General features: G+C 41.1%; 1 protein-coding gene across 3 annotated transcripts in view; it reads right to left on the minus strand.

Annotated features, from left to right (window-relative positions):
• The window catches only part of TMEM117 (transmembrane protein 117), a 390862-nt gene extending 367101 nt beyond the window's left edge, over positions 1-23761 (minus strand). Inside the window, exons 1-2 of one of the 3 annotated variants that reach the window (XM_081129769.1) lie at positions 23449-23761; positions 13108-13412 (exon numbers count right to left, since the gene is read on the minus strand). In XM_081129769.1, the coding sequence (XP_080985895.1) occupies positions 13108-13384 (277 nt within the window). In that variant the 5' untranslated portion in view covers positions 13385-13412; positions 23449-23761. The remainder of the gene's footprint in view (positions 1-13107; positions 13413-23448) is intronic. The other 2 variants (XM_081129770.1, XM_081129772.1) reach the window with 2 other exon arrangements.
• Positions 23762-24962: the final 1201 nt, after the last annotated feature.

Consider the following 24962-nt stretch of genomic DNA (forward strand, 5'->3'; position numbering starts at 1 on the left):
GAGGGATGGAGGTGGGGTAGGTGCCCCCCTATCGTAGCCATAACGGGGAGTTCAGAAGAATAAAGAAACTGTCAGAATAAAAAGCATTGCTTGTGTATGATTTCAGAGTAAACTAAGAAGCGGGGCTCAAGTGTTCTGCTAAAACACCAATTTTAAACACAGTATGTCTATATCAGAAATGAAATTCTTAAAGTTATATAGATGTATTTATTAGTGTTTTCCTTTCAGGAAAAAGGACTTTTTCCGGTGAAATGCCTGTTATTTGCTATCCCATTTCAACTCCCACTTGGTTCCAGCCATTGGCCTCTTGGCTATTCATCAAACACGCAAAATACAGGAGTGCCTGGCGCTTTGACACTCGCCTTGCTCGCTGCTTGGGTGGCCTCCCCCAAGAGAGCTACTTGGGTTGTTCCTTTGTCGCCTTCAGGTCTTTGCTCAAGTGTCTCCTTATCAGAGATGGAATTCCAGTAACTTCCCAGGCTCCACCCTGGAGTCCTCCAGCTTTGTGCGTCCCCACAGCATTTACAGCCCTCTGATTTAATATACAGTGACTTATTTATCATCTGTCTTTTCCCACTAGAGCAGAAGTTCAATCAGGGCAGGGACTTTGTAGATTGTTCAATGCTGGATCCCCAGGGCCTAGAATATATGCTCAATAAGTAGTTATTGAATGAACAAAATATATTTATCAAAGCTGTATTATTCAGGCTCCTATATTTTGCAAGTGAACTGAGACAAGCTGATGAGCACAGTCCAAGAGTGAACAAATTCAGGAAAACACTGAACTTCAAAAAAGAAATTCAGCGGCATCAATATCTTCACGGCTTAATGGATTTACCTGTGAATGTGAGTCTGCTTTTTCTTCGAGTCTCTTCTAGTGTTGCAAATAACCAGAATAATGCACTCATTTCTTTCAGCAAACTTAGGAAAGGAAGTAGGATGATCTCAGGGTAACTTAAGGTTCCAATTTTAGAAACTGATTGATGTGCCTTACGTTCAGTAAATGATGGGAATGGGCTCAGGGAACAGAAGTTATTAAAGTGAAGACATTACGTTTTTAAAAAAAAAAAGAACAGTGTGGGTGAGCTACCAGGTCTCCCTTCAGACCCTGGCTTCCTTCCTTCCCCTCCACTGCATGCTCACTGCCACTTGCAAATCGAGCCTTCATCACCAGAGGTCAGGTGCACCCGGCGACTGCCACACGCCTCCTGCCTGAAGGCCAGTCACTCTGCATCCACCTTCCCATTTTCATTCTGTCATCCTCGTGATCAAATATGTTGACTTTTCTTCTTTGATTTCATAAAGTTTATGTTTTCTTTTAACAACAAGCTTGTGAGACTTTTGTACTTTATAATTTAAATGGGAGAGACATGCCCCATGGCTTCCCGTTGCTTTCAGAGTAAATTTTAAGCTCGTGAACCTGGAGTTCATATCCCTCCAGTTTCCCTTACAGCCTCCTTTCCTGTCTCCACGGCAGCCAAATCTGCTGACGCAGAAAAACTGTCCCCTTCACACTCTACCCTCAAACCATGTGTCATTTCCTTCCCCACGACTTGGTGCTTGCCTTTCCTCCGGCTGGGAATGGCCTCCTCCCGCCCACAGGATTCTCCTGCAGGGGCCAGGCACAGCTCAGGCTCAGGCCCAAGAACTGTCGTAGACACAGTGATGGGACAGACGCCTTAGGAGACGGGGAGTTCGCTATTATTAGAAATGCTCAGAGGCTGGCTGAAAGTGTAACAAGGAAGCTCTCACCGAATCCGTGCACCCTGAGATGCTATGGCTCCCGTGAACTCCTACTTCTACTGCAGAGCCATAATTGACTACTTTTGTTGGAAATGACTTCCTGCCCCCTTCAAAACAAACTGTCCATCCCTCTTGGATGGCATTTATATGCTGGCGATGCAGTGACATTAGAACTATATTTTCATACGTCAGTGTCTAATCTCCTTAGCTCACTGCAACCTCCTGAAAGAGTCTCAGAGCACCTAGCACTGTTCTTTGCCATTGACAGGTGCTTGATATGTTTGTCAGTGATGGTGAAAAATGGTCCAGGTCAAATAGAAATAAATTGGGAAGAACAAGAAACATTGCTTTATATTCTTTCATGAGATGATCTGTCAAGTGTGGCCACAAGAGAGGACACAGAAGGAAAACAATATTCATTGTACTCAAGTCCTAGAGAGATGGGGCCACATTGGGGGTAGGGGGCACAAAGGGCCAAGGGAGCGGGCTCAACAGGCAGGTGGGAGCCAAGAGTGTAAGGACCCATGAGCAAGTGCTTTTATTGGGGGTCCGAAGTACACAAGCAAAAGGTGCAGGGACATTTCATTGGTGTGTTTGAGTCACTAGGTCACAGATTAGGGGAGCGGAGCAAGAAAGAAGCCTTATCACACTGGTAAGTCTGGTCACCTGGAGAGGGTGCTCACAGCCTGTTTGGGGGTTGCTGAGGCAGCAAAAAAGTATGAAGTTTCAGAATTTATAATATAAACAATAACTTCCCCGGGCTGCTGAAAGATAAATTCAAGCTCAGCCTATCAGGTTATATGTATATTCACTTGTCTTCTCTTAGCTGGTCCATCCATGTGGCTGGGCACGTCCTCAAGGACACATAAGGTATTATAACAAGCACAGACCAGACCAGCCCAGGGAAATCTTGATGTGTAATCACACTCCCCTTGAATCGAGGGAAGTGAAGCCCAGCACAGAATGTGAGGTTGCTGATGGCTGCAAGGGCAGGAAGTATTGTGTGGAGACCTTCTGGGTCAGCAGCAACGGCAGGCTTTGTCCTGAAACTGTGCAAATTCTTGCCAGGTCGACTAAATGACTTTCCTTACCCAAAAGAGAGGGCTGGTCAGGCAGAGAGGGTGGTGCCAGCAAAGGTCCCTGAACACAAACAAAGTGGAACAAAGCTGTAGGGAGTGGCCTAGCATAACCCAGCCTTGAGGCCGACAAGGCTTGCTGGCTGCCAGTTCACCATCTGGGATGCCTGAAAAGGCACCTGTCTGGGAATCAGGAGGCTTCAGTTTACGTTCCAATTTTACTGCTGGCTATTGCTGTGACCTTGGAGTCAGGCAAATCAACCCTGGACATTTCTGTTTACCTATCAACAATAAGTCTAGGCCACTGCCATGATAAAAATACAAATCCAAACCAACAGAACTGCTTCGACCACCACGGATACTCAAAAATTTATATATACAGCTTCAAAGCAACCACTGGAAATCAATTAAAGTTTGCCTTTGGAGAGGCCATGTGCCCCTTATTCCAGCCTGACCCGTGAACCGCTAGGTCTTCTAATGGCCTTCGTTTCCCCCTTCTCTCCAGAATCCTGCACATCAACACAGCATCCATATCAGAACACTCTCCCACTGACCAGTGCTCACTCTGTGGACTGAGATCCCTCAAAGACGCCAACTGTTAGCATCCTTGCTAGTTCACCACATCTCCCAAGTAGCGTAATACTTGAACCCAACGAAAACATCTTTAAGAACTGATTCTAGTTACAAAAATTAATGAAAGAAAAAAAAAGGAAAATTTTTATCAGTGTCCTCTCAAATCACACTCCTCTTCCCCCCAGGACTATTCACCTTAGTATCTGAACAACAACAAATGGAGTATGTATCGATGTGGTATTAAAGAAGCAAGCGATCAAGCACTCATCACTGCCAATTCTACTCTATATTGTTTAACCAGCTGTGAAGTTCTGCACTAGCTAGCTAGTTACCTTGCACTCATCAGCGAAGTGGTTTCTCTCACGTGGATCTGCCTGCTGAAATTCCACCTGATAGTCGCTTTCATAAGAAATTTCTACCATTACCTCCCATAGGTGGGAAAGGAGAAGAAGACTGATTGGACCTGGTGTGGAAGGGTTCCCTGGACCCTGAATGGCTCATCTCTATCAAGTACAGTCAAAAGTAGCTAGAAAGGTACCGGGCTAATAATTGCTTAATTACAATGCTCTCCCCTGAGTTGGTTTTATCAAGTCCTTGAGGTATCCTTTGACAGTGTTTGTATCCTCTGTCCTGCTGGAACTAGAGCACCTGGATGATCCTATCACACTGAAAGCTGCAGCTAATGGATGCGCACCTGACTGCGCCGCACCTAAACGGGCCCCTAATCAGCAGGCGTGGGAGGAAACAGCTGTGTACCTGGGCATGTCCAGCCTCAGCTTCCTTTCCTGCTCTATGGGAGAGGAGAACATTAGGATGAGTTTTTTGTAAAGGGCTACCAAGTTCAATAACTCTTAGACATCAAATTTCCCTGTGAAGAGGGATGTTCCTTGGAGATCATTTTAATGCTAAGCGTCAATCATTTCCCAACTGACTTTTCCTAACCTCTCATATTAAAAACTTTTCTTTTTTTTTCCTCTATGTTAAAAGCCACTCCAAGTATTGGAATAACATATTTCTCTAACTTAAATACTGGTGTCACTTCTGATTCTAAAATTATTTTACTCTACAAAAAAAAAATTATGGGTTGACAATTCAAGTGTCAAGAAAAATGAAGATTCTGGCACTCATATAGATTGGTTGAGAATGAAGATGGCGATGAACATTTAAATAATAGCTATCATGAGTATCAAATACTGTATTTTAAGATGACTTAAAACTATAGATACTCTAGAACTTGGCTGCATATATAGCATTTCTTCAAATAATTCCTCCAAAATGAAGTCCTTATCACCTTGATTATATAATCTTAAAATAATCAATTGTTGACACTCACTTTGAGTAGTAATAAATATACTTTTCTTAAAATTTACTATCAATTATCAGGATAAACTTGAGGGCCACTCTATTCAGCTAGCTGCTCAGATTTCAAATTAACACAAAAGAGATTAGATGATAGTGATATTGTATTAAATGGTTTTCCTTCCTAAATTATGATTAAATCTATTTCTTTCATTTTGGTGTTTCTATATCACCATGACTATGTTGCCCACACTGTCTGGAATGTCCGAATCTTTCCTATTTTGAATTGATAAAATCATATGTGCAGCTCAAACCCAAAGAAAAAAATTTCAAGCTAGATATAAGCTAAGACAATATAAAACAAACAAGCATTTAGCTTTATTAAAGTCATTAAATGACAAAACAATGTTATTTACTTGGTATTTTATGGAAAACAGCCTTTTGTTAAAATAAAACAAAAGAAAAAATCCGAGACTGTCTCTTCTCAAACGTCTGGATGTATTGAGAATGCTTTATTCAGAACTTCCTGTTTAACACTGAAACAGACATAAGTGCACAGAAAATAGCAAACTCCTTAATATTGCGCATAATATAAACATAACAAAAATATACTTTCAACATGTATATTTCATGAATGCCTGGTTATCAGTCAAGCCATTCTTTTTTTTTAATGACAGGCTTCTAAAAAACAAATCATGATTTCTATGTAGCTGGTATCTCGGGGGAACGAAAGCTATGTATGATGTGTTGCTTATAGTCAAGCATCTGTCCATTATCCAGTTTCTGTAATTCTGAAATCCAAAATACACTGATCTTGGTAACTGATTTGTTGGCAATACCTGGCGAAACCTGAATTCATTTGGCAGCAAAACCTAACCTGAGCAGATCTGAGGCCGTTTATAGGCTTTATTTATGCCACTTCATGTGAATACGTATATATTCAGCTACAGACATATATTAATGTGTTTGATGATGGAGTATTTTGTCAGCCCCATAGGGTGAGCTACTAAATGTAGGCACATGCACTGAACTCTGAAATGCATCTAGTCTCAAGGTTTGGATAAGAAGCGGTGGGCCTGGGTTAAGCTGGGTAAACCCACATCATGCTGTTCTGAGCACTAGTCAAGGTAAATGGGCCGTCGCCTACATTCTCATTACCTAAACCCATCATTTCCAGAATTCATTATCCTCTCTAGCTGGATTCTCCTAATGACTTTCTCTCTTTTCTTAATAAGATAAACACCCCTTTAGTCACCAACCCAATCTTCCTAGTTCCCTGTAACTTTACCCTTACTCTCAGCTCCTCATATCCCATCAGTTGCTGAAGCTTCACAGGTTCCATGTATCCACCCGTACTTCAGAATGACCAGAAAAATCTCAAGCCTGAATGACTGCAAGAGGCTCCAGAAGTACTTTCCTCCTTCCTTTCCACTCCCCTAACCTCTCCCATGCCAATCCCCACTGGATTCTGCTTCAAGATTAATCTTGTCATTGTCCTTCATCTATATCAAATACTTCCCTGGGTTCAAATGCCACAGTGGAAGAGATAAAGTCCAAAGTATGGGACGGGCATTGAAAGACCAAAGAATTTAGAGTTGACCTACCTTTCCACAGCATCTCCCGCTCTTTCCTAACACAGACCTTTCACTCCAGTCAAAACACGCACGACCTTCTCAGTTTTCGTCACTCCAAAAAAATCTAAGTTGTTCCATCGCTTTTGCTCACACCATCTACCCCATGACGTAAAATTTGTAATGAATTCTTTGCGTTATATCTGACTATTTTAATTTCACTGATGCTTCATGTTGGGAGCAAAGGTTTCTTTCTTTGCTGGCCCACCATGATCTCTCTCCTTAAATTCCCACAGCTCTCACAGTCTGTATTATTCATTTGATATTTGATATGCACTTCCTTGTATTATCAGAGTAATTATTTTTTCATGCATATGTATCATGTCTCTTTAACCAGATTTTAAATTCCTTAAGAGCAGAGACCATGTCATATTTTGTGAATGAACAAATGAATACCCTTCTGTAGCTTACAATAAAAAGGCAACATTGGCAAAGTCCACTTAAAAAAACAAAGAAACATTAATATTTCTTCATTCAAATTTATCAAATACCACTATGTCCCTGGCATTGTCTTAGACACTGAAGATTGAATGCTAAGCAATACAACATAATCCCTGCCTTCATGAAGCTAGGGAACCAGACATTATTTTATAAATAACTATATATACAAATGTATGTGTTTTGGGGGAAAAACAACGACGATGTAATATTAAAAGGTTCAGAATCACTATCATATGCTATACCTGGCAACTCATTCTGAGTTGGCCCTGCCTCCATTTGTGTTTTTAAAAATATGCAATTAATAGAGGCTCTCTGTTCATGCTAGAAAACAAAAAGAAAAAGTGAGGACAAGTAGCAGGAGCAGTTTGCTGGAGAAATACATTTGTCTCCATCTTGATGTTCTAAGATTCATCCTTGGATAAAGTTATTCAATCACAAAGCGTTACTTAGACCTTGATCACTTTGCCTTTCATAGGATTACGTCAGGGACCAAAAACATCACAGAACTGCTTTTATGCTCAAAAGTCATACTCTAAATTTTGTGGAAGTTTGCATTAAGAAAAACAATATGAAGTCCATTTCTGCATTTCCCACTTCACCATTCAGTGTCTCCTGTACAAAGCAAAAAAAAAAAAATTCTTTACCAGAATTTAGGACAAGAAAATCCCAGAATTTAATGCAAAGAAAACTTCCCCTGTGAAACCTGTAATTTTCATCATTTCTGATATTTAAAGCTATGTAATAGATCACATTTCTCTTTTTTTGTCCAGGCTCCAAGGAAGCTCAAAACCAACAAGGTAACAAAACTCATGAAATCAAAACATATTTGATTTTCCCTGTTTTCTGTGGCCCTCATCTTCTGTTCCTATTGTATTAAGCATATGTGTTGTAAATCACTTCAGTTCCTTTTTGGAATAAAATTATTTCTTGAATAAGCTCAAAGAAATTAAATTTCCCGTTGTATGTAAGTCTTATTGTCAGCATAATAATTTGGATTTCTCTATACATAGAGATCTCTAATGCCTAATTCTCCAAAGGCTAGGATGCATTATTTGAACACATGCTTATCTTTTTTAAGGGCCTCTACCAAATAAATGGAAAAGAGAAGCAGTGGAAGAGACTATAAACAGACATTCCAATGGAATCTAATTTTCATAAATCCTAATACAATACTTACCTCAGCAAGATTCAATATTAAATCTAAAGAAATGTTTCTAATATGTATCAATTCTGATTTCACATATGGTCCTGAATTATTTTCAACATTTAGGAAATCTGGGATTTGTGACCAGTATGAAACCATAAAAGGTTAGTTCTAATACGAAGGAAAACCAACTCTCTCATTTTATTCCAATCATAAAGTGAAGGGGAAAGAGAGATAATTTAAAATGCACTTAATCATTTGTGTCTCTGATAACATACAATTTCCAATTTGCAAAAGTTGCCATTTTTATTTGGGACAATTCCTACTACAAATTATAAACCAAGAGGGAGTTTCATGTTGTTGACTAAAATAGCGACAACATTATAATATTTATGTCACATTAAAAGATAAGACTTATAACCAATGAACTGATTAAATCATGGGCTCAGAGAACATCCACTCTTCCTCATGCCTGCTTAAAACCGGCGATACTGTGTTGTCCTTTTGGCATCCATTAAGAAGAAACTTTCCATCATAAAACAAATGAGGGAAGACTCAGAAGTTAATTAAATGAAAGGGGCAATGAAAGGGATTAAAATATTTTAATATTTTAAAATATTAGAAATAATATTTTTATTTGGCATTTCATAAGAGAATGACAAAATAACTGTTTAACTGATCTCACAAAATGACTGATTATTTCGTAAACCATTCCAATTTCTGTAACAAAATTTCTGTGCTTAGAATTAACAGTCCCCTCCTCTCAACATACACACACCATCATCACCATCACTTACCACAAGCTACCAATTGTTAAAGGTTTAAATATGGCCTTTAAAAAAATGAATTACGTGTAAGTGCTAATGATTTGGGAACAAAGGTGGGAACATTTATCGCATTCCAAGCCAAGAAGAACGTGTATGCTTGCACTAAATTTCGGGTTCTTTTCCAAAATGTTGTACAGCTGCCAGTTCCAGAGTATCCTTGATGTACTCTCTTTGGTGCATGTGGACAAAAGTGGGAGCCAGAGGGAAGCCAACAGACAGAAGGGAGTTAAAGAAAGCATCCCAGAGGACTTAATGCTTAAACTTGGATGAGAAGGGAAAAGGGAAATCAGCCAACTTAACAAGGAGAGGATGAGCATGGTGGGTGTGGGACGGCACACATGCAAGGGCAAGAAGCATGAGAGAACATGAGAGACTCTTTCTGAGCAACGGGGTCTCCCCTCTTGTCCTCTCTAAGGTTACTATTTCTGTGTCCTAAGTCACAGACCAAAGAAACCTTCAGAGATGCTGTCTTTCTTCTACATCTTTATCTACACATCAATCTGGTTTCTTTCCCACAGGTTGGAGAATCAGCAAATAATTCTGCACAGTATAGAATGTCAAGAGATCAGGTTTGAAGTCAGGCGGGGGTAGATCATAATAAGCTTGGAATATCAAAATTGTTAATACTTTATTCTGTAAATGATGAGACATTTAGCCATGTAGAAAAATTATCTCAGTAGCAAAATCCAGAATGAACTGCGGAGGAGAGAACTATTAGAAGCAAATGATTAAGAGTTTGTGAATGAAGGAAGAAAGAATGGCCATAAAGGAAGTGGAAGGAAGACAAAAGACGACAAGTTTCAAGTACATTAGAAAATTCAAGCAGGAGTCTAATTACCCACTTATCAAAATTTGCATAAAGTTAATCATTCATTTTCTAATGCCCCATATAATTTCATAGATTTTTAGTAAGAAAAAAAAGAAATTGCCATATTGCCAAATAGAAGTGATAAAGCTGACTACATTACATAATCTTCCCTATAGTAAGCAAAAATAAATAAATGAATAAATAAATAAAAAGACACACTTTTGCACTGTTTTAAAATAATTTGCACTGCCCGGCCAGCAGGGCTCAGCAGATGAGACCTATGATCCAGGAAATCAAGGTTTCATTGCCGCTCAGGGCACACGCCTGGGTTGTGGGCTGGATCTCCAGGAGGGGGGCGTGCAGGAGGCAGCCAATCAATGACTCTCATCATTGATGTTCCTTGCTCTCCCTCTCCCTTCCTCTCTCTGAAATCAATAAAGACATATTTTTTTAAATTTAAAAAAAAAACACAAAATAAAATAATTTGTACTTAATATACCACTTGAAATCTAGAGTGACTTTTCAGGGCTGAATTGTTTATACCAATGGGAGAATTAAAAAGTAAGCTATAACTAAAATGTGATTTTCGTATAAGAGATAAGACTTTGCAATGGAATAATTTAACAAAATATAGCAATCATAAAACCAAATGATCTGCCCTTATTATTAATACCATAACCTTCACAATATGATTCTCCATTAACCTTTAATACAGGCAAAAAGCTTTTCTCCAAACTGGATATTTTAGTCTAAGTTTCCCTTAATACTCTACACTGAGCAAGTTTCCTGAGTGGGTTACAAGGATATCCAGCCATTTCTAATAATGGGTATCTATTGTTTTGTCTGCCCAGCACCCTCCACCCATTTTTGGAATCTGGACCTTCTCCCCCACCTACCCCCACATTTAACCTCTTCTATGCATATGTTTACTACGCAGGATAACATGCTTGTTCAAAGTTCGGCGGATGGCCTAACTAGCACCCAGTTCCTAGGAATCCTCTGTATCAATGACTTTTCTCTCCACTCTACGTTAGCACCTACTCTTTAAAGACCACACCCTAGTTGGGAATCACCACAAAGGATGGCTGTAATTCTGTTACAACATGTTATCTAATGACACCCATCAGTCCTTCCCTGTTCATTTCACCGGTTCAATTTCATCCTAACCTTCAGGCCCTTGTCCACTCCTCCCAGACCATCTTCCCCACTCCCTTTCCATGTCTAGCCAAACTCCCTATTAATCGAATCAATAACTCTTTTATTAGAACCCTCCATTTATGTTCCATCCTTTGTTTCCAATACAACAAGCCTGAGCAATCCCCACCCAGATGAATCACTCTCAAATTCTGTTCCAGGTAACTGAGCTCTCATAGAGAAAACTGTTCAGTAATTCAGATTGGTGTCATTCAAAGTTATAGCAGCTAACCTTGACATCACTCGGTGATCACCAGTAACCCTTTCATTAGTCCCTACTCTGTTTGCTCCCACACTCCCTCAGATCGCTGTTTCAAACCTTGACCAGTGTCTTAAATTCCTTGTATCATCCAACCTCTCCACCCTTACCTTTAGCTCTTCCTTCTTCGCAGTGAAATAGAGATCACCAGATGGTAGCACATTCACCTCTGAACTCCTCCACTTCAAACATACCCATTAGAGTGCCAACCTTTACCTCATTTATGACTATTTCTACTTGTGTCCTAAGTCACAGACCAAAGAAACATTCAGAGATTCTGTCTTTCTTCTGTGTGTGCACCTGCACTTCAGTCTAGCTCCTTTCCCTACAACAACAAGCAGACCCATCAGCCTCACTCCTCAAATAAAACCACCAACACAACCAACAATGACAAAAACCTACCCTCGGTCCTTCCATTTTTAGCTACTTCCCATTTCCTTCTTCCATCTCCTCACTAAACTCCTTGAAACTATGTACATATATAATAAATGTAAAATATGTACATTTTATATATTTATGTAATAGAACCAGATGGCAATAGTTTGAGGAGAAAGTAGAGATTAAAAGGAATATATTTGTAATATTACGAATGTGTATGTGCATATATATATAAATATATATATATATAGTCTGTTTGTTTGTTCATTCTTTAAACCATTGCCATCTGTTTCTAACCAAACTTATAGACTGAAAATACACACAATAAGTCACTGATGATCTTAAAATTTCTAAATTCAAAATTCTATTACCAAGTTCTCTTCCTAATTTAAAACTGTCTTACTGCCCATAGCACCTACCACCTCTTTGCATATTATAAATTTACTTGCTTGGTGTCTTTCTCCTGTAGGATGTAAATTTTAATGTGGGCAGAGACTTTACCTTTTTTTCATTATCCTGGCATGTAATAAGCGATCAATGAATATTTGTTGCGTAAATATCATCCATCTCCTGGCCAAAATCAGTTAGGCCAGAGGCGGAGACCATACCTAAACTGGTCAACTTCAGCCTCTTCCCTGACTGTCTAAACCTGGGATCACGCCCAGCCAGGCGTGGCTCAGTGGTTAAGCGTTGACCTAGGATCCAGGCAATCAGTGTTCAATTCCCAGTCAGGGCACATGCCCAGGTTGTGGGCTGCAGCCGATCAATGACTCTCATCATTGATGTTTCTGTCTGTCTCCCTCTCATGCCCAGGTTGTGGGCTGCAGCCGATCAATGACTCTCATCATTGATGTTTCTGTCTCCCTCTCCTTTCCTCTCTCTGAAATCAATAAAGATATATTAAATAAATAAATAAATAAATAAATAAATAAATAAATAAATAAATAAATAAATAAATAATAAATAAAATAAAAAATAAAATAAAATAAAATAAAATAAAATAAAATAAAATAAAATAAAATAAAATAAAATAAAATAAAATAAAATAAAATAAAATAAACTTGGGATCAAGAGAGTCAAGCCAGTCTTTCTGTGTGAATGTAAATCATCTTCACTGGGAATGGAGAGAAGAAAGCAGGCACAACAGAGGAGTCGAGACAAAGAACATTCTGATAGAATTCAAGCCCCTGGTTCCAGTTATCCCAACTATCAAAGTAAATTCTATCCTTGATCTCTGCGAAATATCCCCAAATCCTTACAGTAAGTTATCTTTTCATCTTAAACTAATTTAGTCTCTTTTCTGTTACTTACTACCAAGAGATTTCTTACTAACACACTGTTCTGTGCTTGAATAAGCTCAAAATAAACATCCTAAAGCTAATTTTGTATTATTTATAACATCATGCTCAGGGGCTATTTGTGGGGAAAGGATTATTTTCATCTATTCCCTAAACAAAATTATATATTATTTTTTTCTCTCTAAAACTGTTTTTTGAAATTAAGCCTGGTACTAATTTTACTTTAAGCCTGGTACTAATTTTCCTTAGGCCATAGCAAACAAAATAAACCACTAAACAGAGAAGAGTTGAAAAACCCAGTTACAACAGTGTATAACAAATTAAGGCTGGAGGGCAAACTGAAATGCATCTTAAATTTTGTATTTAGAAATAACAAAACTCTATTTTGGAGAACAGAAACTGAATAATTACACCATTATAGGTCATGGGTACTTACCAAACAAACGCTGATGGAACAGAAACTTGCCAGCTATTAGTCCTGTGAGGATGGCGAGTAGCCATAGGAGCACCTTCAGAAGCCTCCAGCCAACTTCTCTGGGGTATTTATTTGTTACAAATGAAAAACAGTTTCCAACAACAATAACATTGGCTTCTGTTTGGCTATGAGAAACTGGGTCCTCCGCAAATATCAAGAAGTTAAAGAAGATCACCAAGTAAGCCACAATCATGCGAGACCAGGGATGCTGGAAATAATAACGAAAGTCTTTACCCATCCTTCAAAACTTCAGCTCCGTAGTTTACCTGTATAAGAAAAGGTACAGAGGGTTAGAGCAAAAAAATAGTTTCTCTCTTCCTGTTATCTGTTCAGATTTATAATGACTCAACAAAGAGCTATTTGGAAAACAGAATACCTGTTCCTACTTAGAGCACCAAGACAAACCTCCTGGGTTGAGGAAAGTAAATACAGGGTGTCCCAAAAAATGTATACACACTTTGAATATTAATTCCAATGGGTAAAATCTGAAAAGAAAGAAATGTCAATTGAGCTGTCAGCTGTTAAATATGTACACATTTCTTTGGAACACCCTATATTATCCCTTCCCCACCAAGTAATTATGCCTATGGTCACAGGTAGATTTAGGAAAGAAGAATAAAAGAGTAGGGGGAGAGGAAGGGACATGAGAGAACAGAACACTCTTTAAAACTGGGATAATGACTGAGATGACATGTAGCAGTCACCTCAGGAGGGAACACAGAGCATGAAAATAACAATGCAATACTTTTCCTCTCTTAGACTATTTTTTGTTATGATTATAATCCAGACTCATTTAAAAATGAAAGCAATGTAGAAGTTAACTGAGCACATATTCCTCTGCCAAATCCCTTTCTCCAGAGTTAAGATGCCTTAATAATTTGGTGAGTGTACTTTCAGATCTTTTTCTAAACATGATAAACGTACATATGTGTATGAACTTTTATAAAAATGTTCACAGTCTAGTTGTCAACTTCAACACAGAGTAAGTTTCATGAAATAGCTAAGTCTACGGTAGAATAGTTGCTCCCAGGAGGGATTGGGCAACTCTGATTGTAGGAAGGAAGGAAGGAGAAAGGAGATTTCACAGAGGAGTAGGTACCCAAATTCAAGATTAGAAAATTAGTAAGATTTTTTTCCCCCAAGTGACAAAGGCAAGGATGCTCAACCTAGGCATATGCAAAGGCTTAGAGGCAATGCAAAATAGATAGCATGCCTACAGCGGAGGGTCCTGATCTGGATGTGCTTTGGAAGTACAGAAGCTTTCTTAAAATGCTGATGTCCAGACCCCCACCTCCACAGTTGTGCCCAGCTCCTCTCTCTTTCCTTTTTGGGAACCAGCCTGCACCTAAAAAATGCATTAAGCCTTCCTAGGTCCACCAGGACAGTGACTGGGTGATTAAGTCTAATTCTGGGATTCAGTTTTGGTAAGCCTATTTGGTGCTCAGACTAAGCGATATCTCCCTTTTTTCCTCAATAATAAAGCTGATTAAACCCAGGATAAAAATAATAATAAAGGCAAGATTTCACCACAATCTGCCAATTCTTTTTTCTTCTTTCTGGATTTATTTAGAACTGAGAGAGACTCTTACAAAGCCTACAGTATTTGACATGCAGCCTCTGTGCTGGATGTCTGCATTATTATTTCATTTTCGTCATAACAACCCTCTGAAATAGTCATCACTTAATTTACAAGCAGGGGACTGATGCTCACGCAGGTTATGTAACTTTCCAAAGTCATTCAGCAGGAGAGCTCTGATTTGAGCCTCTGAAGTCTGACCCCAAATCCTGATCTCCAGCCCCTGCAGCAGCCAGATCAACCCCAGGCATTTTCCTTGCCTGAGAGGGCAGCCCAAAGGCCTAGCCCCAGGGATGTCATCCCTTGAATGCCTTCCAGAGATATAGTCATACATTCTTCTCTAGAGATGATTATACTAACTCTGTAATATAATACACACTTCTATAGCTTGGGGGGTGGGGGAAGATATATATATATATATATATAGCTAAAAGTACAAAGACCAAGCCACATGCCTGAAGTAACTCTAAGTCAACGGAAGATCTCAGAATAGGCTCCAAGGCTCCCAAATCCCAATCCAAGATTCTAGGCTGATGAATGTCAATTAAACCCACAATTTAAGTTAATGAAGGCTTGTCTTAAGTATTTTAGAAAAGCAATATAAACACCCAAAAGGACTGACCGTAAAATTCAGCAAAACAAACAGTCAGGTGTCTCGGATTCATAAGCCTTCTAAGTAATTTCAGGTCCCCTGTGATCTGTGTGACTACTCTGAAACATCTGTTCCCAGGGGCTGCAGCTCAGACACTTAGGAATGGTGTCTATCAGAAGTTTGTTGTGTTTGTTTTTTTGAATGTGCAATTCATCATCCAATACTGCAGCAGAGACCTGTGTGTTTCTCACACCATAAAGAGCAGAGAAGGCAAAGAACAAAAACAAACATTATGCATTGTGGATGTAAAGGGGCCACATGCTAACCTGACGAGCTCAGGGAAGGCCGGTGTGGCAGTCTTGCAAACTCAGGGATCTAAAGTAGCCACAAAGGATGGTCTGAAATTAAAACTTTTTAACTAAAAAGCACTTTATGATGGGTAGTCATGTCCTAGGCTGGTTTCTTCCCTGACAAAGGTCAATCTTTACCTTAACTGAGCCTGCCTATTGTCTTTTTGCATCTATGATAACATATCGTTGTAACATCAAAGTAATTTACCTTTTTCCAGAGCCCTGGAAGCACAAGCACCACTCTGTGGAGACCACAAATCCCCTCGCTGTTACTGAGTTAACTGCTGACTGTTAGCTATCCTGCACCCACCTAAGTTAAAGAAGTGTGTGTCTATCATTTTACATTTTATCCAATCCAAGAGGTTCCCCTCACCGCTTCGCTTTCTCCCACCTCCCTCATCCATCACCAATGGATTTCATGCAACCCACTTACGTCTCCTCTTTTGATTGTAATGTATAAAACAAAGTGCAAAACTGCCATCCTCCAGAGCATTATCTCAATCCGTGGAGATTCTGCTTCCTGGCACAGCGTAGACAGTTTGGCTCAAACCAACTCACAAAAATTCTTCACAGGTTTGAATGTTTCCCACATTAACAGCGTTTTCATGACATTCAATATGTAAGGATGTCAAAATGGGTCGAATGCCAACCCAATTTCATGCGACATCGTTGGAAATGTCCAGAGACCACCACCACAAGAGAATGCACAGCTATCATCTCAAAGCCAATGCACCTTGAAGCAGAAGTGATTCCCACACGCCATCAGACCTGGAGGGGACATCAGTTAAGAGGCTTCTCTGCTGCTCCTTGAACCAGTGAGGAACTCTGCTGTAGCTGCACCAGCGCCTCCCCTTCCCCGGCCTACACACGATCAAGGCAGCAGAACTTAGAACACTGAACACTTAGGACTTTGATTCTTTTTAAAATAAGTGCTTTGTGGAGGGTTGGCATATACTTATTTTATTGTTGTTTTTAACTTCAGAATCTTGCTTTGTGGGCTATGTAATGTCTACATGCCCAAGTTGAATTAGAACATTCTAAAAAAATGTTAGAGACAGCTCTTCCTCTCCAGTATTCATACTGTTTTAAGAGAGAGAGCTATGGAATTAAGCAACAGTCCTGCACTAGAAAGAGATTTTAATTCCTACATGATGCTATGAATGCTACTATCACGCCCATGTTACAGGTAAGAAAACAAAGGCTCAGATATCCAGGAAGTGGAAGAGCCAGCATCTGAATCCAAATCCATTCCTAGCCCTTGATTTTTCTAATAGACCTCTAAGCTGGGAGTGCTTCTTCCAATAAAATATTTCCCATCACATTTACAGTTTATTCTTAATTTCCTCTAACAGACTCAGTGACTTAGATACTAGCCAAATGAGTGTCTTTTTATTTTATGCTAAACATGGCTGAGATTTATTCATGCCTCGTATTCCAAAGCTGAAGTGATGTCTTCTGGGGTCCCAATTTCAAAACCTGCATAACCTGAATAAAACCTCTACTGACCCCCCACTTCCTGATTTCATACACAAGGCTGCCAGATGCTTGCCTCATCAGCTCAGCCCTGTCTTCTAGTTCCTCGGGCATCTGATATCCAGAGCACCAAAACTGTTTTCACTTCTGTAGCTTACTTAAAGCATCTTTGTGATCAGCAGCATCACCTGGTGAGTCTAATGTTAATAATCCAGGATTGGGGTTGTTCAAATTGACTGTGCTACATAGTGCATGCAGTCGGCAAACCCTTTACATTTGTTTAAATTCAATTCTGCAACCATGGATGAGCTCTTATCTTAATTAAGTGTGCTCTGATCTTGGCTCTTAGCAATCGCAGTTAAGTGATGTGTGTACGTGTTTGTCTCCCTCACTGGACCATAAAGTCCTCAGGGAGGGGGACTGTTTACTTCCAGGGCACAACACAGGGCCAAACTCATAGTGGGCTATCAGTAAACACCTACTGGATGAGCTGAGTGGTACACTCTAAGGAGAAGCGCCCTCTTGTTTACCGGAGATGAGCAGGCAGAGCAGCCTGCCATTAGCTAACGTTAGGGAAGAGAGGAGCAGGGGAGCCCAGAGACTGCACCGATGACTCGGCCAGTAAGAGCAGTGATGTGTCCCCACCCAACACCATCTCATTTTAACACCAGGCTCTGCATTATGGTCACTATTACTAAGGCCAACATTTAGTGAGTATTTAACCATATACCAGACACTATGCTGATGAGCTTTACAAACATCTCATTTAAATTTCACAGCACCCCGGTGAAGAAAATACTCTTATTTTACAAATGTTGAAACCAAAATTTAAGAGTTCAGTAACCTATACCAAAGAACAAACCAAATCTATGCGAGCTGGGGTTCAAATCCATGCCATCTGGTTTCAACACTCTATATTACCCCTTCCTCTAAGACATAAATTCCAAAATCTTGCCCTTTCCATGTTGGTTAAAAAGTTCCTGGTAATAAAACCATTTGATATAAGATTCACAGTACTTCTAGGATCAATGAGCCCACTATTACTATTCAAAATTACTGTGGTAGCAGGATCAGAAAGAACTGGGTCCCTGTGACGGATTACAGAATTGCCTGAATTTTTGTTCTTCTTTGAGAATTCAGTATAATAATTTAGTTGATCTGAATGTCCTTTGGTCATGCATCACTGATGTTCACTCTGATTTTCCAATGATGCTTAGAGAAAACACTGCATCTCTGAGAACTAGACCAATCCTCACCATTTAATTCCCTTTTGTAAGTAATGACATCATTAGGTACATGACACTATCAATATGTTGGTAGCCTCTGCTTTCTCACATAACAGCAGTGACAAAGATATTGGTAACTATAGGCTCAAACTTTAATATACTGCCTGATAATACATAGGCCTTCAGTCACAGTTTCCAACTGCAGCGTTTCTAATATTCATACTTGATCTTAGAAATGCCACACATTTTACTACAAGCCAGTAGTTCACCTGGTATTAAAAGCTAAGAATGGAGAGGAATTAAAAAACAACAACAAAAAGTGGGAAAGAAGTAAGGGCACTCAGTTTGGGAGAATACTTTGAACAAAGACACAGGAGAGAGAGCCTGGGGCAAGTATAGAGATGTCAATAGTTCTTTCTGTGTGGCTGGAACACAGAGTGCTTGGGGGTATCTTATGAGAGTTAATGATAATTTGGGGCCACCTGAAGGAAGATTATACAAAAGTATTGTTTTGCATTTTACAACAGGGGACAACAGGAGATCAAGGATTTCAGAGCAGAAGAGTGATATAATTGATTGGAGCAGGGTTTGGGGAAGATTCCTCTGTCAACACACAAAAAATGATCAATTGGTATGAGGCATGATGAAAGTGGGGAGACTAATTTAGAGGCAACTCCAACAGTTAAAAGATTATCAGGTACCAGACCATGACAACATCAATGCCCTAACAATTATTGTAATAATTTGATTCATTGAACCAAAATACCAGGCCTTCCTTCCTCATTAGGGTCTTTATAAATAAATGAAGGACTTCAGGGGTGTAAATGTCATGTTTCTCAACAGAGACCATGCAGGCAATAGTTTTTACACAAAGACAAGTATGATGAGGATGCAGTATATCACTTATATTAAAAAATATTTAAGGATGTGATGGAAAAGTCCCTGATGAACTAATAAAATGTGCTATACAAGAGACACATTACTACTAGTCAAGTCAACTGCACCCAAAGCACAGCTCTGCTAGTGCAGGTCTCAGCATCTGGTAATACCTAACCAGGTGACAGGAACAGAGCATCGTCACTGTAGAGCTCTATTACAGGATAAAATAAAAATCTCTCCAAATTTCTTGAAGCTCCTGGTGTTTATGTTGGAAAATTCACCTGTAACACCTCCTAGCTCTTATGAAAGGGCTATACTCTGTGCCTGTACTCAGCCAAAAATGTGCACATTATTTTAGCACCTTGAACCCAATTTCTTAAAAATATCATTTTGGAAGACCTCCTGTACTTTACTTTTTATGTACGCACTTTGCGATGCATACAGCTGTGTTTTATAGACAGACCTTGGCTATATTAGTACAAGATAGCATTAAAGGCTCGTTCCTTCAGTTACCTAGTTGTAGTATTCTGCCAATATAGGCGAAGTTCTTTGCAGTTAACAGAACACTTCTACAATCATTTCATTTAATCCCTAACACGTAATCACTTTTAAAATTATATGTCAAGAGGGAAAACTGAGCTTTAAATTATTTATTATTATTTCCTTAAAAGGTAAATGTGGCCTGCATTTATATCACATTCTCCGTCTTAGTGCTTTTAGTGGCAAAATCACACCATTAGAAAGTCATTGAACGATTCAAAGGAGTCAGGAGCAGTAGCTTTGCAGAAGGCAGCCTGAAGTGTTGGGAGGAATATCCAGCTTGGCCCGACCCTGCTATTCACTGGCTCTGTGACCTTGGGCAAACCCCTAACCTCTCTGAGATTCCATTTCTTCCCTAGTAAAACCCTAATAAAAGTACATTCTCCATAGGGTTGTAGTGAAGATGAAAGGAGATTTCACTTGTAAAGTGTCGGGTCACTTCCAGCTGCTTCCTACCCTGAAAGCCATTATTAAAATACAAGTGACTCTTGGCCATTTCCATTCAAAATAAGCATGAAAATCACATCAACTATATATTACATTTATTGAGTGATTATATACACTAGTTTCAGTGTTAAAGGATTTTTAATACAACTCGACGAAGAATGAATATTACCCTAATTTTACAAATATGGAAACTAAGGCTCAGAAAGCTTGAGCTACTTGTCCAAATTCGTATTGAGAAAGTGGTGAAGTCCATATTTTTGTTAATTCCATAATAACATTCATCACTCATTTGTTCAATGTTTAGAATGTCTATTTGTGCCAGTTACTGGCCTATGCGTTAAGGGTTACTACCAGACAATGCCCTGTTGCCTTGCCTGTTATAGTTTCATGTGGGATGTTAAACAGAGAAAAATTAAATACTGTGTATTTTACAAAGTTCTAAGTTGATGGAGAAAATTAAGTAGGAGGAAGTTAGAGAGTATCAAGAGTAAGGGAAGGTGAAGAAGGTCTTATTATCAGGTGACATTTGAACAGAGATGTGAAAGAAGGGAGGGAGGCAAGGAGATCGCTGGGGAAAGAGTGATCCAGAAAGAGGGAACAAAACATTGCAAAGGCCTGTGCTGAGGGCTTGGTAGGTGCATATAAGGAAAAGCAGGAGCTAGTGTGACTGGAGAGGCTGGGGGTGCCGGGAAGTATGAAGGAGATGAGGTCTGGGAGGTAGCATAGGATCTTGATCAGGCCTGGAGGCCACACTATGCACCTGGGCGCTCCCGTGAGGAAAAGCAGGAGAGTGACACCATCTGACTTACATGTCGGAAGACCCACTCTGCCTGATGGCTGGCAATGTATCAGCTTCTGGATACATCTGAAAGGAAGAGCTGACAAGATGCACTGATGGACTGGATGTGGACATGACCTGGCAAAGCTCAGGATGGAATTGCCATTTCCTGAAGTGGGGAATGCATTTCCTGAGATGAACATCCTTTGAAGCAGATATAGACAACGTAATAATACTTAACATTTGTGAGTGCTTTTTATGTGCTGGGCTCTCGGCAAGCACTTTTCATGCATTGTCTCAACTGGTTCTTATACCAACCTTTTGGATTTACCAGTGAAGAAATAGAGATTCAGAAAGGTTATAACCTGCCCAAGGTCACATAGCTACTAACTGGCAGAAACAGGCAGAAATACATCTATATGACCCAAGGTCAATACTCTTAATACTACTATGCTCCCTACACTGAGAAGTTTAGAATACAAAATAAAGTTCCATTGGGAAGGAAGTAGTAAGTATTAGGTGATGCCTTGCATCTCTTAGGCACTCAATAAATATTTGCTAATGGATGAATAAATAAATAAAAATAAATGTATGGATGGTGGTATAACAGAACCAGCTTTGGGTGAGAAAAAAACACTGAGATTCCATTCCAGAGAGAATAAACTCTGGATAATGGGATATTCAAGTCTTTAAAAGGAGAAATGGCAAAAAGGTAGAAAAACCAAACATATATTTGCCTGGACCAGCCCTATGGTAAGGAGAGGTCTTAAAATATTACCTTGAATTGTTAGATTAAAAGGCAGGCATGAGGAGATGACACATAACATCTTACATACTACAAGTGCTTAATGCAGGTTTTAAAAAAATACAAATATCAATAGTTACAGAGGTAAAGTTGGAACTTCTTACTTTTAGTCCAAGAGACCACACAGCCTTTTAAATAAAAAGCAACCTTTTAAGTCAATCAATGAAACCACCCTAAGTGGCTTTGCACAGATACCAGGATGTTGTCTGTGGTGCCCGAGCTCACTTGGAAGATCACATCCATAAATCACTTCCTAGACTTTCCCTTCACGTTTTTCAACCTTTAAGATGTTTTATTCGTCCTTCTTATCCTGCAGTCCTTAGGATAACAAAGCACTGAACCAATGCACGTCTTTAAAACAGAGAACCTGAAAGCAAAGTAGACGTGGGGATTCTCTTCTAACAAAGACACTGCCAGCTTTTCATTAAAATGGCAAAACATGGGCGAGACTTTTCACGTTATTAAGCTGACAAATAATCAGCAATGAATTCTTTAAAAATGTTTAGGCCTCCCTTTTGGAAACATCTGTTTATGATAAAGAATGTCAACACAACTCCAAAGAAAGCAAGAGTTAATGAATAAAATTCCTTCATATCTAAAATTATTTTGAGATGACTCGCAGTTCAAAGAAGGAAATTAAGTAAAACAGACAAGTACTGGTTTCTGATCACAAGGATCCGACAGAGATGGGATGGGGGTGGGAGTAAGTACCTGCATCAAAATGTCGAAATCCATAATTCAAGTTAGAAAGTTCATGGCAAACACTCACTACTTTCCAATAACAAAAACCAACAAAAAATGGCTTTTACAGGGATTCTACTACTCTTTATATTCCATAAACTGGAAGAACTTTTTTTCTGAAAACAAAACCCTGAAATCTTCCTAGAAGTCCTTCTATGGATTGCAAACAATATATCTTTTATAATTACATTTATTCAACATACTTTTATTCAAAAGTATTAAGCACCTGGCTCATGAGACATATGTGCACATAAATACTACAGTAAGCTCGGGATGTTTACTAACCACACACACACACACACACACACACACACACACAGTTTATTGTCCACAGCTAGTAGAATGAATAAAGGCAGCCAGAGTTACCGCATGGGTCAAACACACTTGTGGTCCTGGGGTATTTTCGAAAACAGGAATCAGCAGATAGCTTTATTTAGTTACGACCAAGTTAATAAGCACCCGAGCACTGGAGGGCTGCTGCTGTTTGCCCAGAGAACACCGCAGCTGCAACCTGTTCATTTCCTTAACCAGCGACAGGCCGGCTGCTGCTCGGCTCCTGCCCTCGGAACCGGCGAAGCGGGGAAAGTTCAAGGTCTGTCCCAAGACGTCCCTCACCCTCTCGGGGCCCGAGTCGGGGCTGCCGCCGGCGCCTCCCGCCCCGAGTCCCGGCTGCCCTCCCCGCAGGGCCGGCGCCCCCGCCCGCCGCCGCGCCCAGCCCCCGGCCGCCCGGGAAGGGGGAAGGGCCGGGACTCGGGGCCGCGCCGCCCGCCGCTCCCGCAGCCGCATTCGCCGGCCGGGACCGGGGGCGGCGGGCTGCGGGCGGGCTGCGGGCGGGCTCGCTGCGGCTGCACCGCGCGGCGGGAGAGGCGCGCCCGGCGCCCGGCCGCGTACTCACCCGAAGGGGCCGCGCGGGCTCGGGCGCCCGCACACCGGAGACGCTACGGGGCACCGCCGTCCGCCGCGCCCGCGGCCTCGCTGGGACGCGCGGCGAGACGCTCGGGCGGGGTCTCGGCCGCCGCCGCTGTCACCGAGCTATAAATACGCGCTCGGCCCACACCCGCCGCCGCCTACGCCGGGCGCCCTCCGCAAAGTCCGCCGGCCGCGGGCCCGGCAGCTGGGGCGCGAGGGCGACGGCGCGGCGCGGGGGACCGCCGGGGCTCCAGCTGTGCGGCAGCCTCCGCAGCTGGCGGCATGGCCCCGCCGCCCCCGCCCCCGCCCCCGCCCCCGCCCCCGCCCCCGCCCCCGCCGACTCCCGCCCGCGGGCGGTGCGGCGGCCGAGCCTGCCCGGGCCTGGCCGCTCCTGCAGAGCCGGCGGCGCGGAGGCGGGCGGGGGACGCTTTGGGAACCCGGAGGGGGCGGGGGGGGGGGGGCGGCCGGCTTCAGCCTTGCCTGTCAGCGGCGCCCCGTCTTCCTGGGGGAATGAGCAGACTTCTTCAATCCACCATCCTGCAGGGAACCAATGAGGTTCGCGGGCGGAATGTCCTCAGAGAGCTGCAAACTTTCTAATGCAGCCGTAGGTCACGAAGCATCCTCTCTGCTGTAGTTTACTGGCGGTGTGCAGGGGTGGGCATGGGGAGAGACAGCCTGTCTGGTCTGACACATATATGCAAATAGAGCCGCACATATCCACACATATTTATAAGTGCACACACACTAGTAACACTTAGAAATAAATAAATAAATAAATAAATATATATATATATATATATATATATATATATATGCCTGCATATGCCCTGGCGCGCAGTTTTTACCTTTCCTGCAGCCTGGAGTTCTCAGGAGCCTATCATTCTGTAGCGCTTAAATGATCCATCTGCAGCTTGGGGGAAGAAGACCCTTTGACCACATTTGGCCAATTCCTTTCTCTTGATGTAATCTCTTCTCCGTCTTAGATATCTGTGGCCTTTGTTTCCTTCCACACCCAGTAACGACTGCTGCCTCAGTTTACCGGTAGCTTATAATGTATTAAAAGCTGCTGTCCAGCACACTGATATTCCACACTAATGGAAGTGGCCACTAATTTGCGATCACTGAGAACATCAAATGGGAAATGGGATAATTCATATATGCCTTCAATAGCACACTTATGAGAAAACTAGCCCTGCTGGACTGGCAGCGTGATTCGGAAATGGGCTTGGTAGCAAGAGGGAGAGGGAGGTGTCAGATTTTCCAATAGAGCTGTGGCTGAGTCCAGCGGTGTAGCTGATTGACACGGAAAACTGGGAGTTCACAGCCATACTTCTCACGAGTTTGACATCTTTTCTAGCCTCTAAGAATGACCGCATTTTTTCTACATTGTAGTAGTAGTTTGTGATCATCTGGTGAAACTCGTAGCTTAGTAAGAGCCTCTTTAGCGGGGCGTTCAAAAGTTTCCCCACAGAGTTATTTCCTGTGCTAGCCCTTTGTACC

The sequence above is a fragment of the Miniopterus schreibersii genome (assembly GCF_964146895.1).
Source record: "Miniopterus schreibersii genome assembly, chromosome: 2".
Classification (NCBI taxonomy): domain Eukaryota; kingdom Metazoa; phylum Chordata; class Mammalia; order Chiroptera; family Miniopteridae; genus Miniopterus; species Miniopterus schreibersii.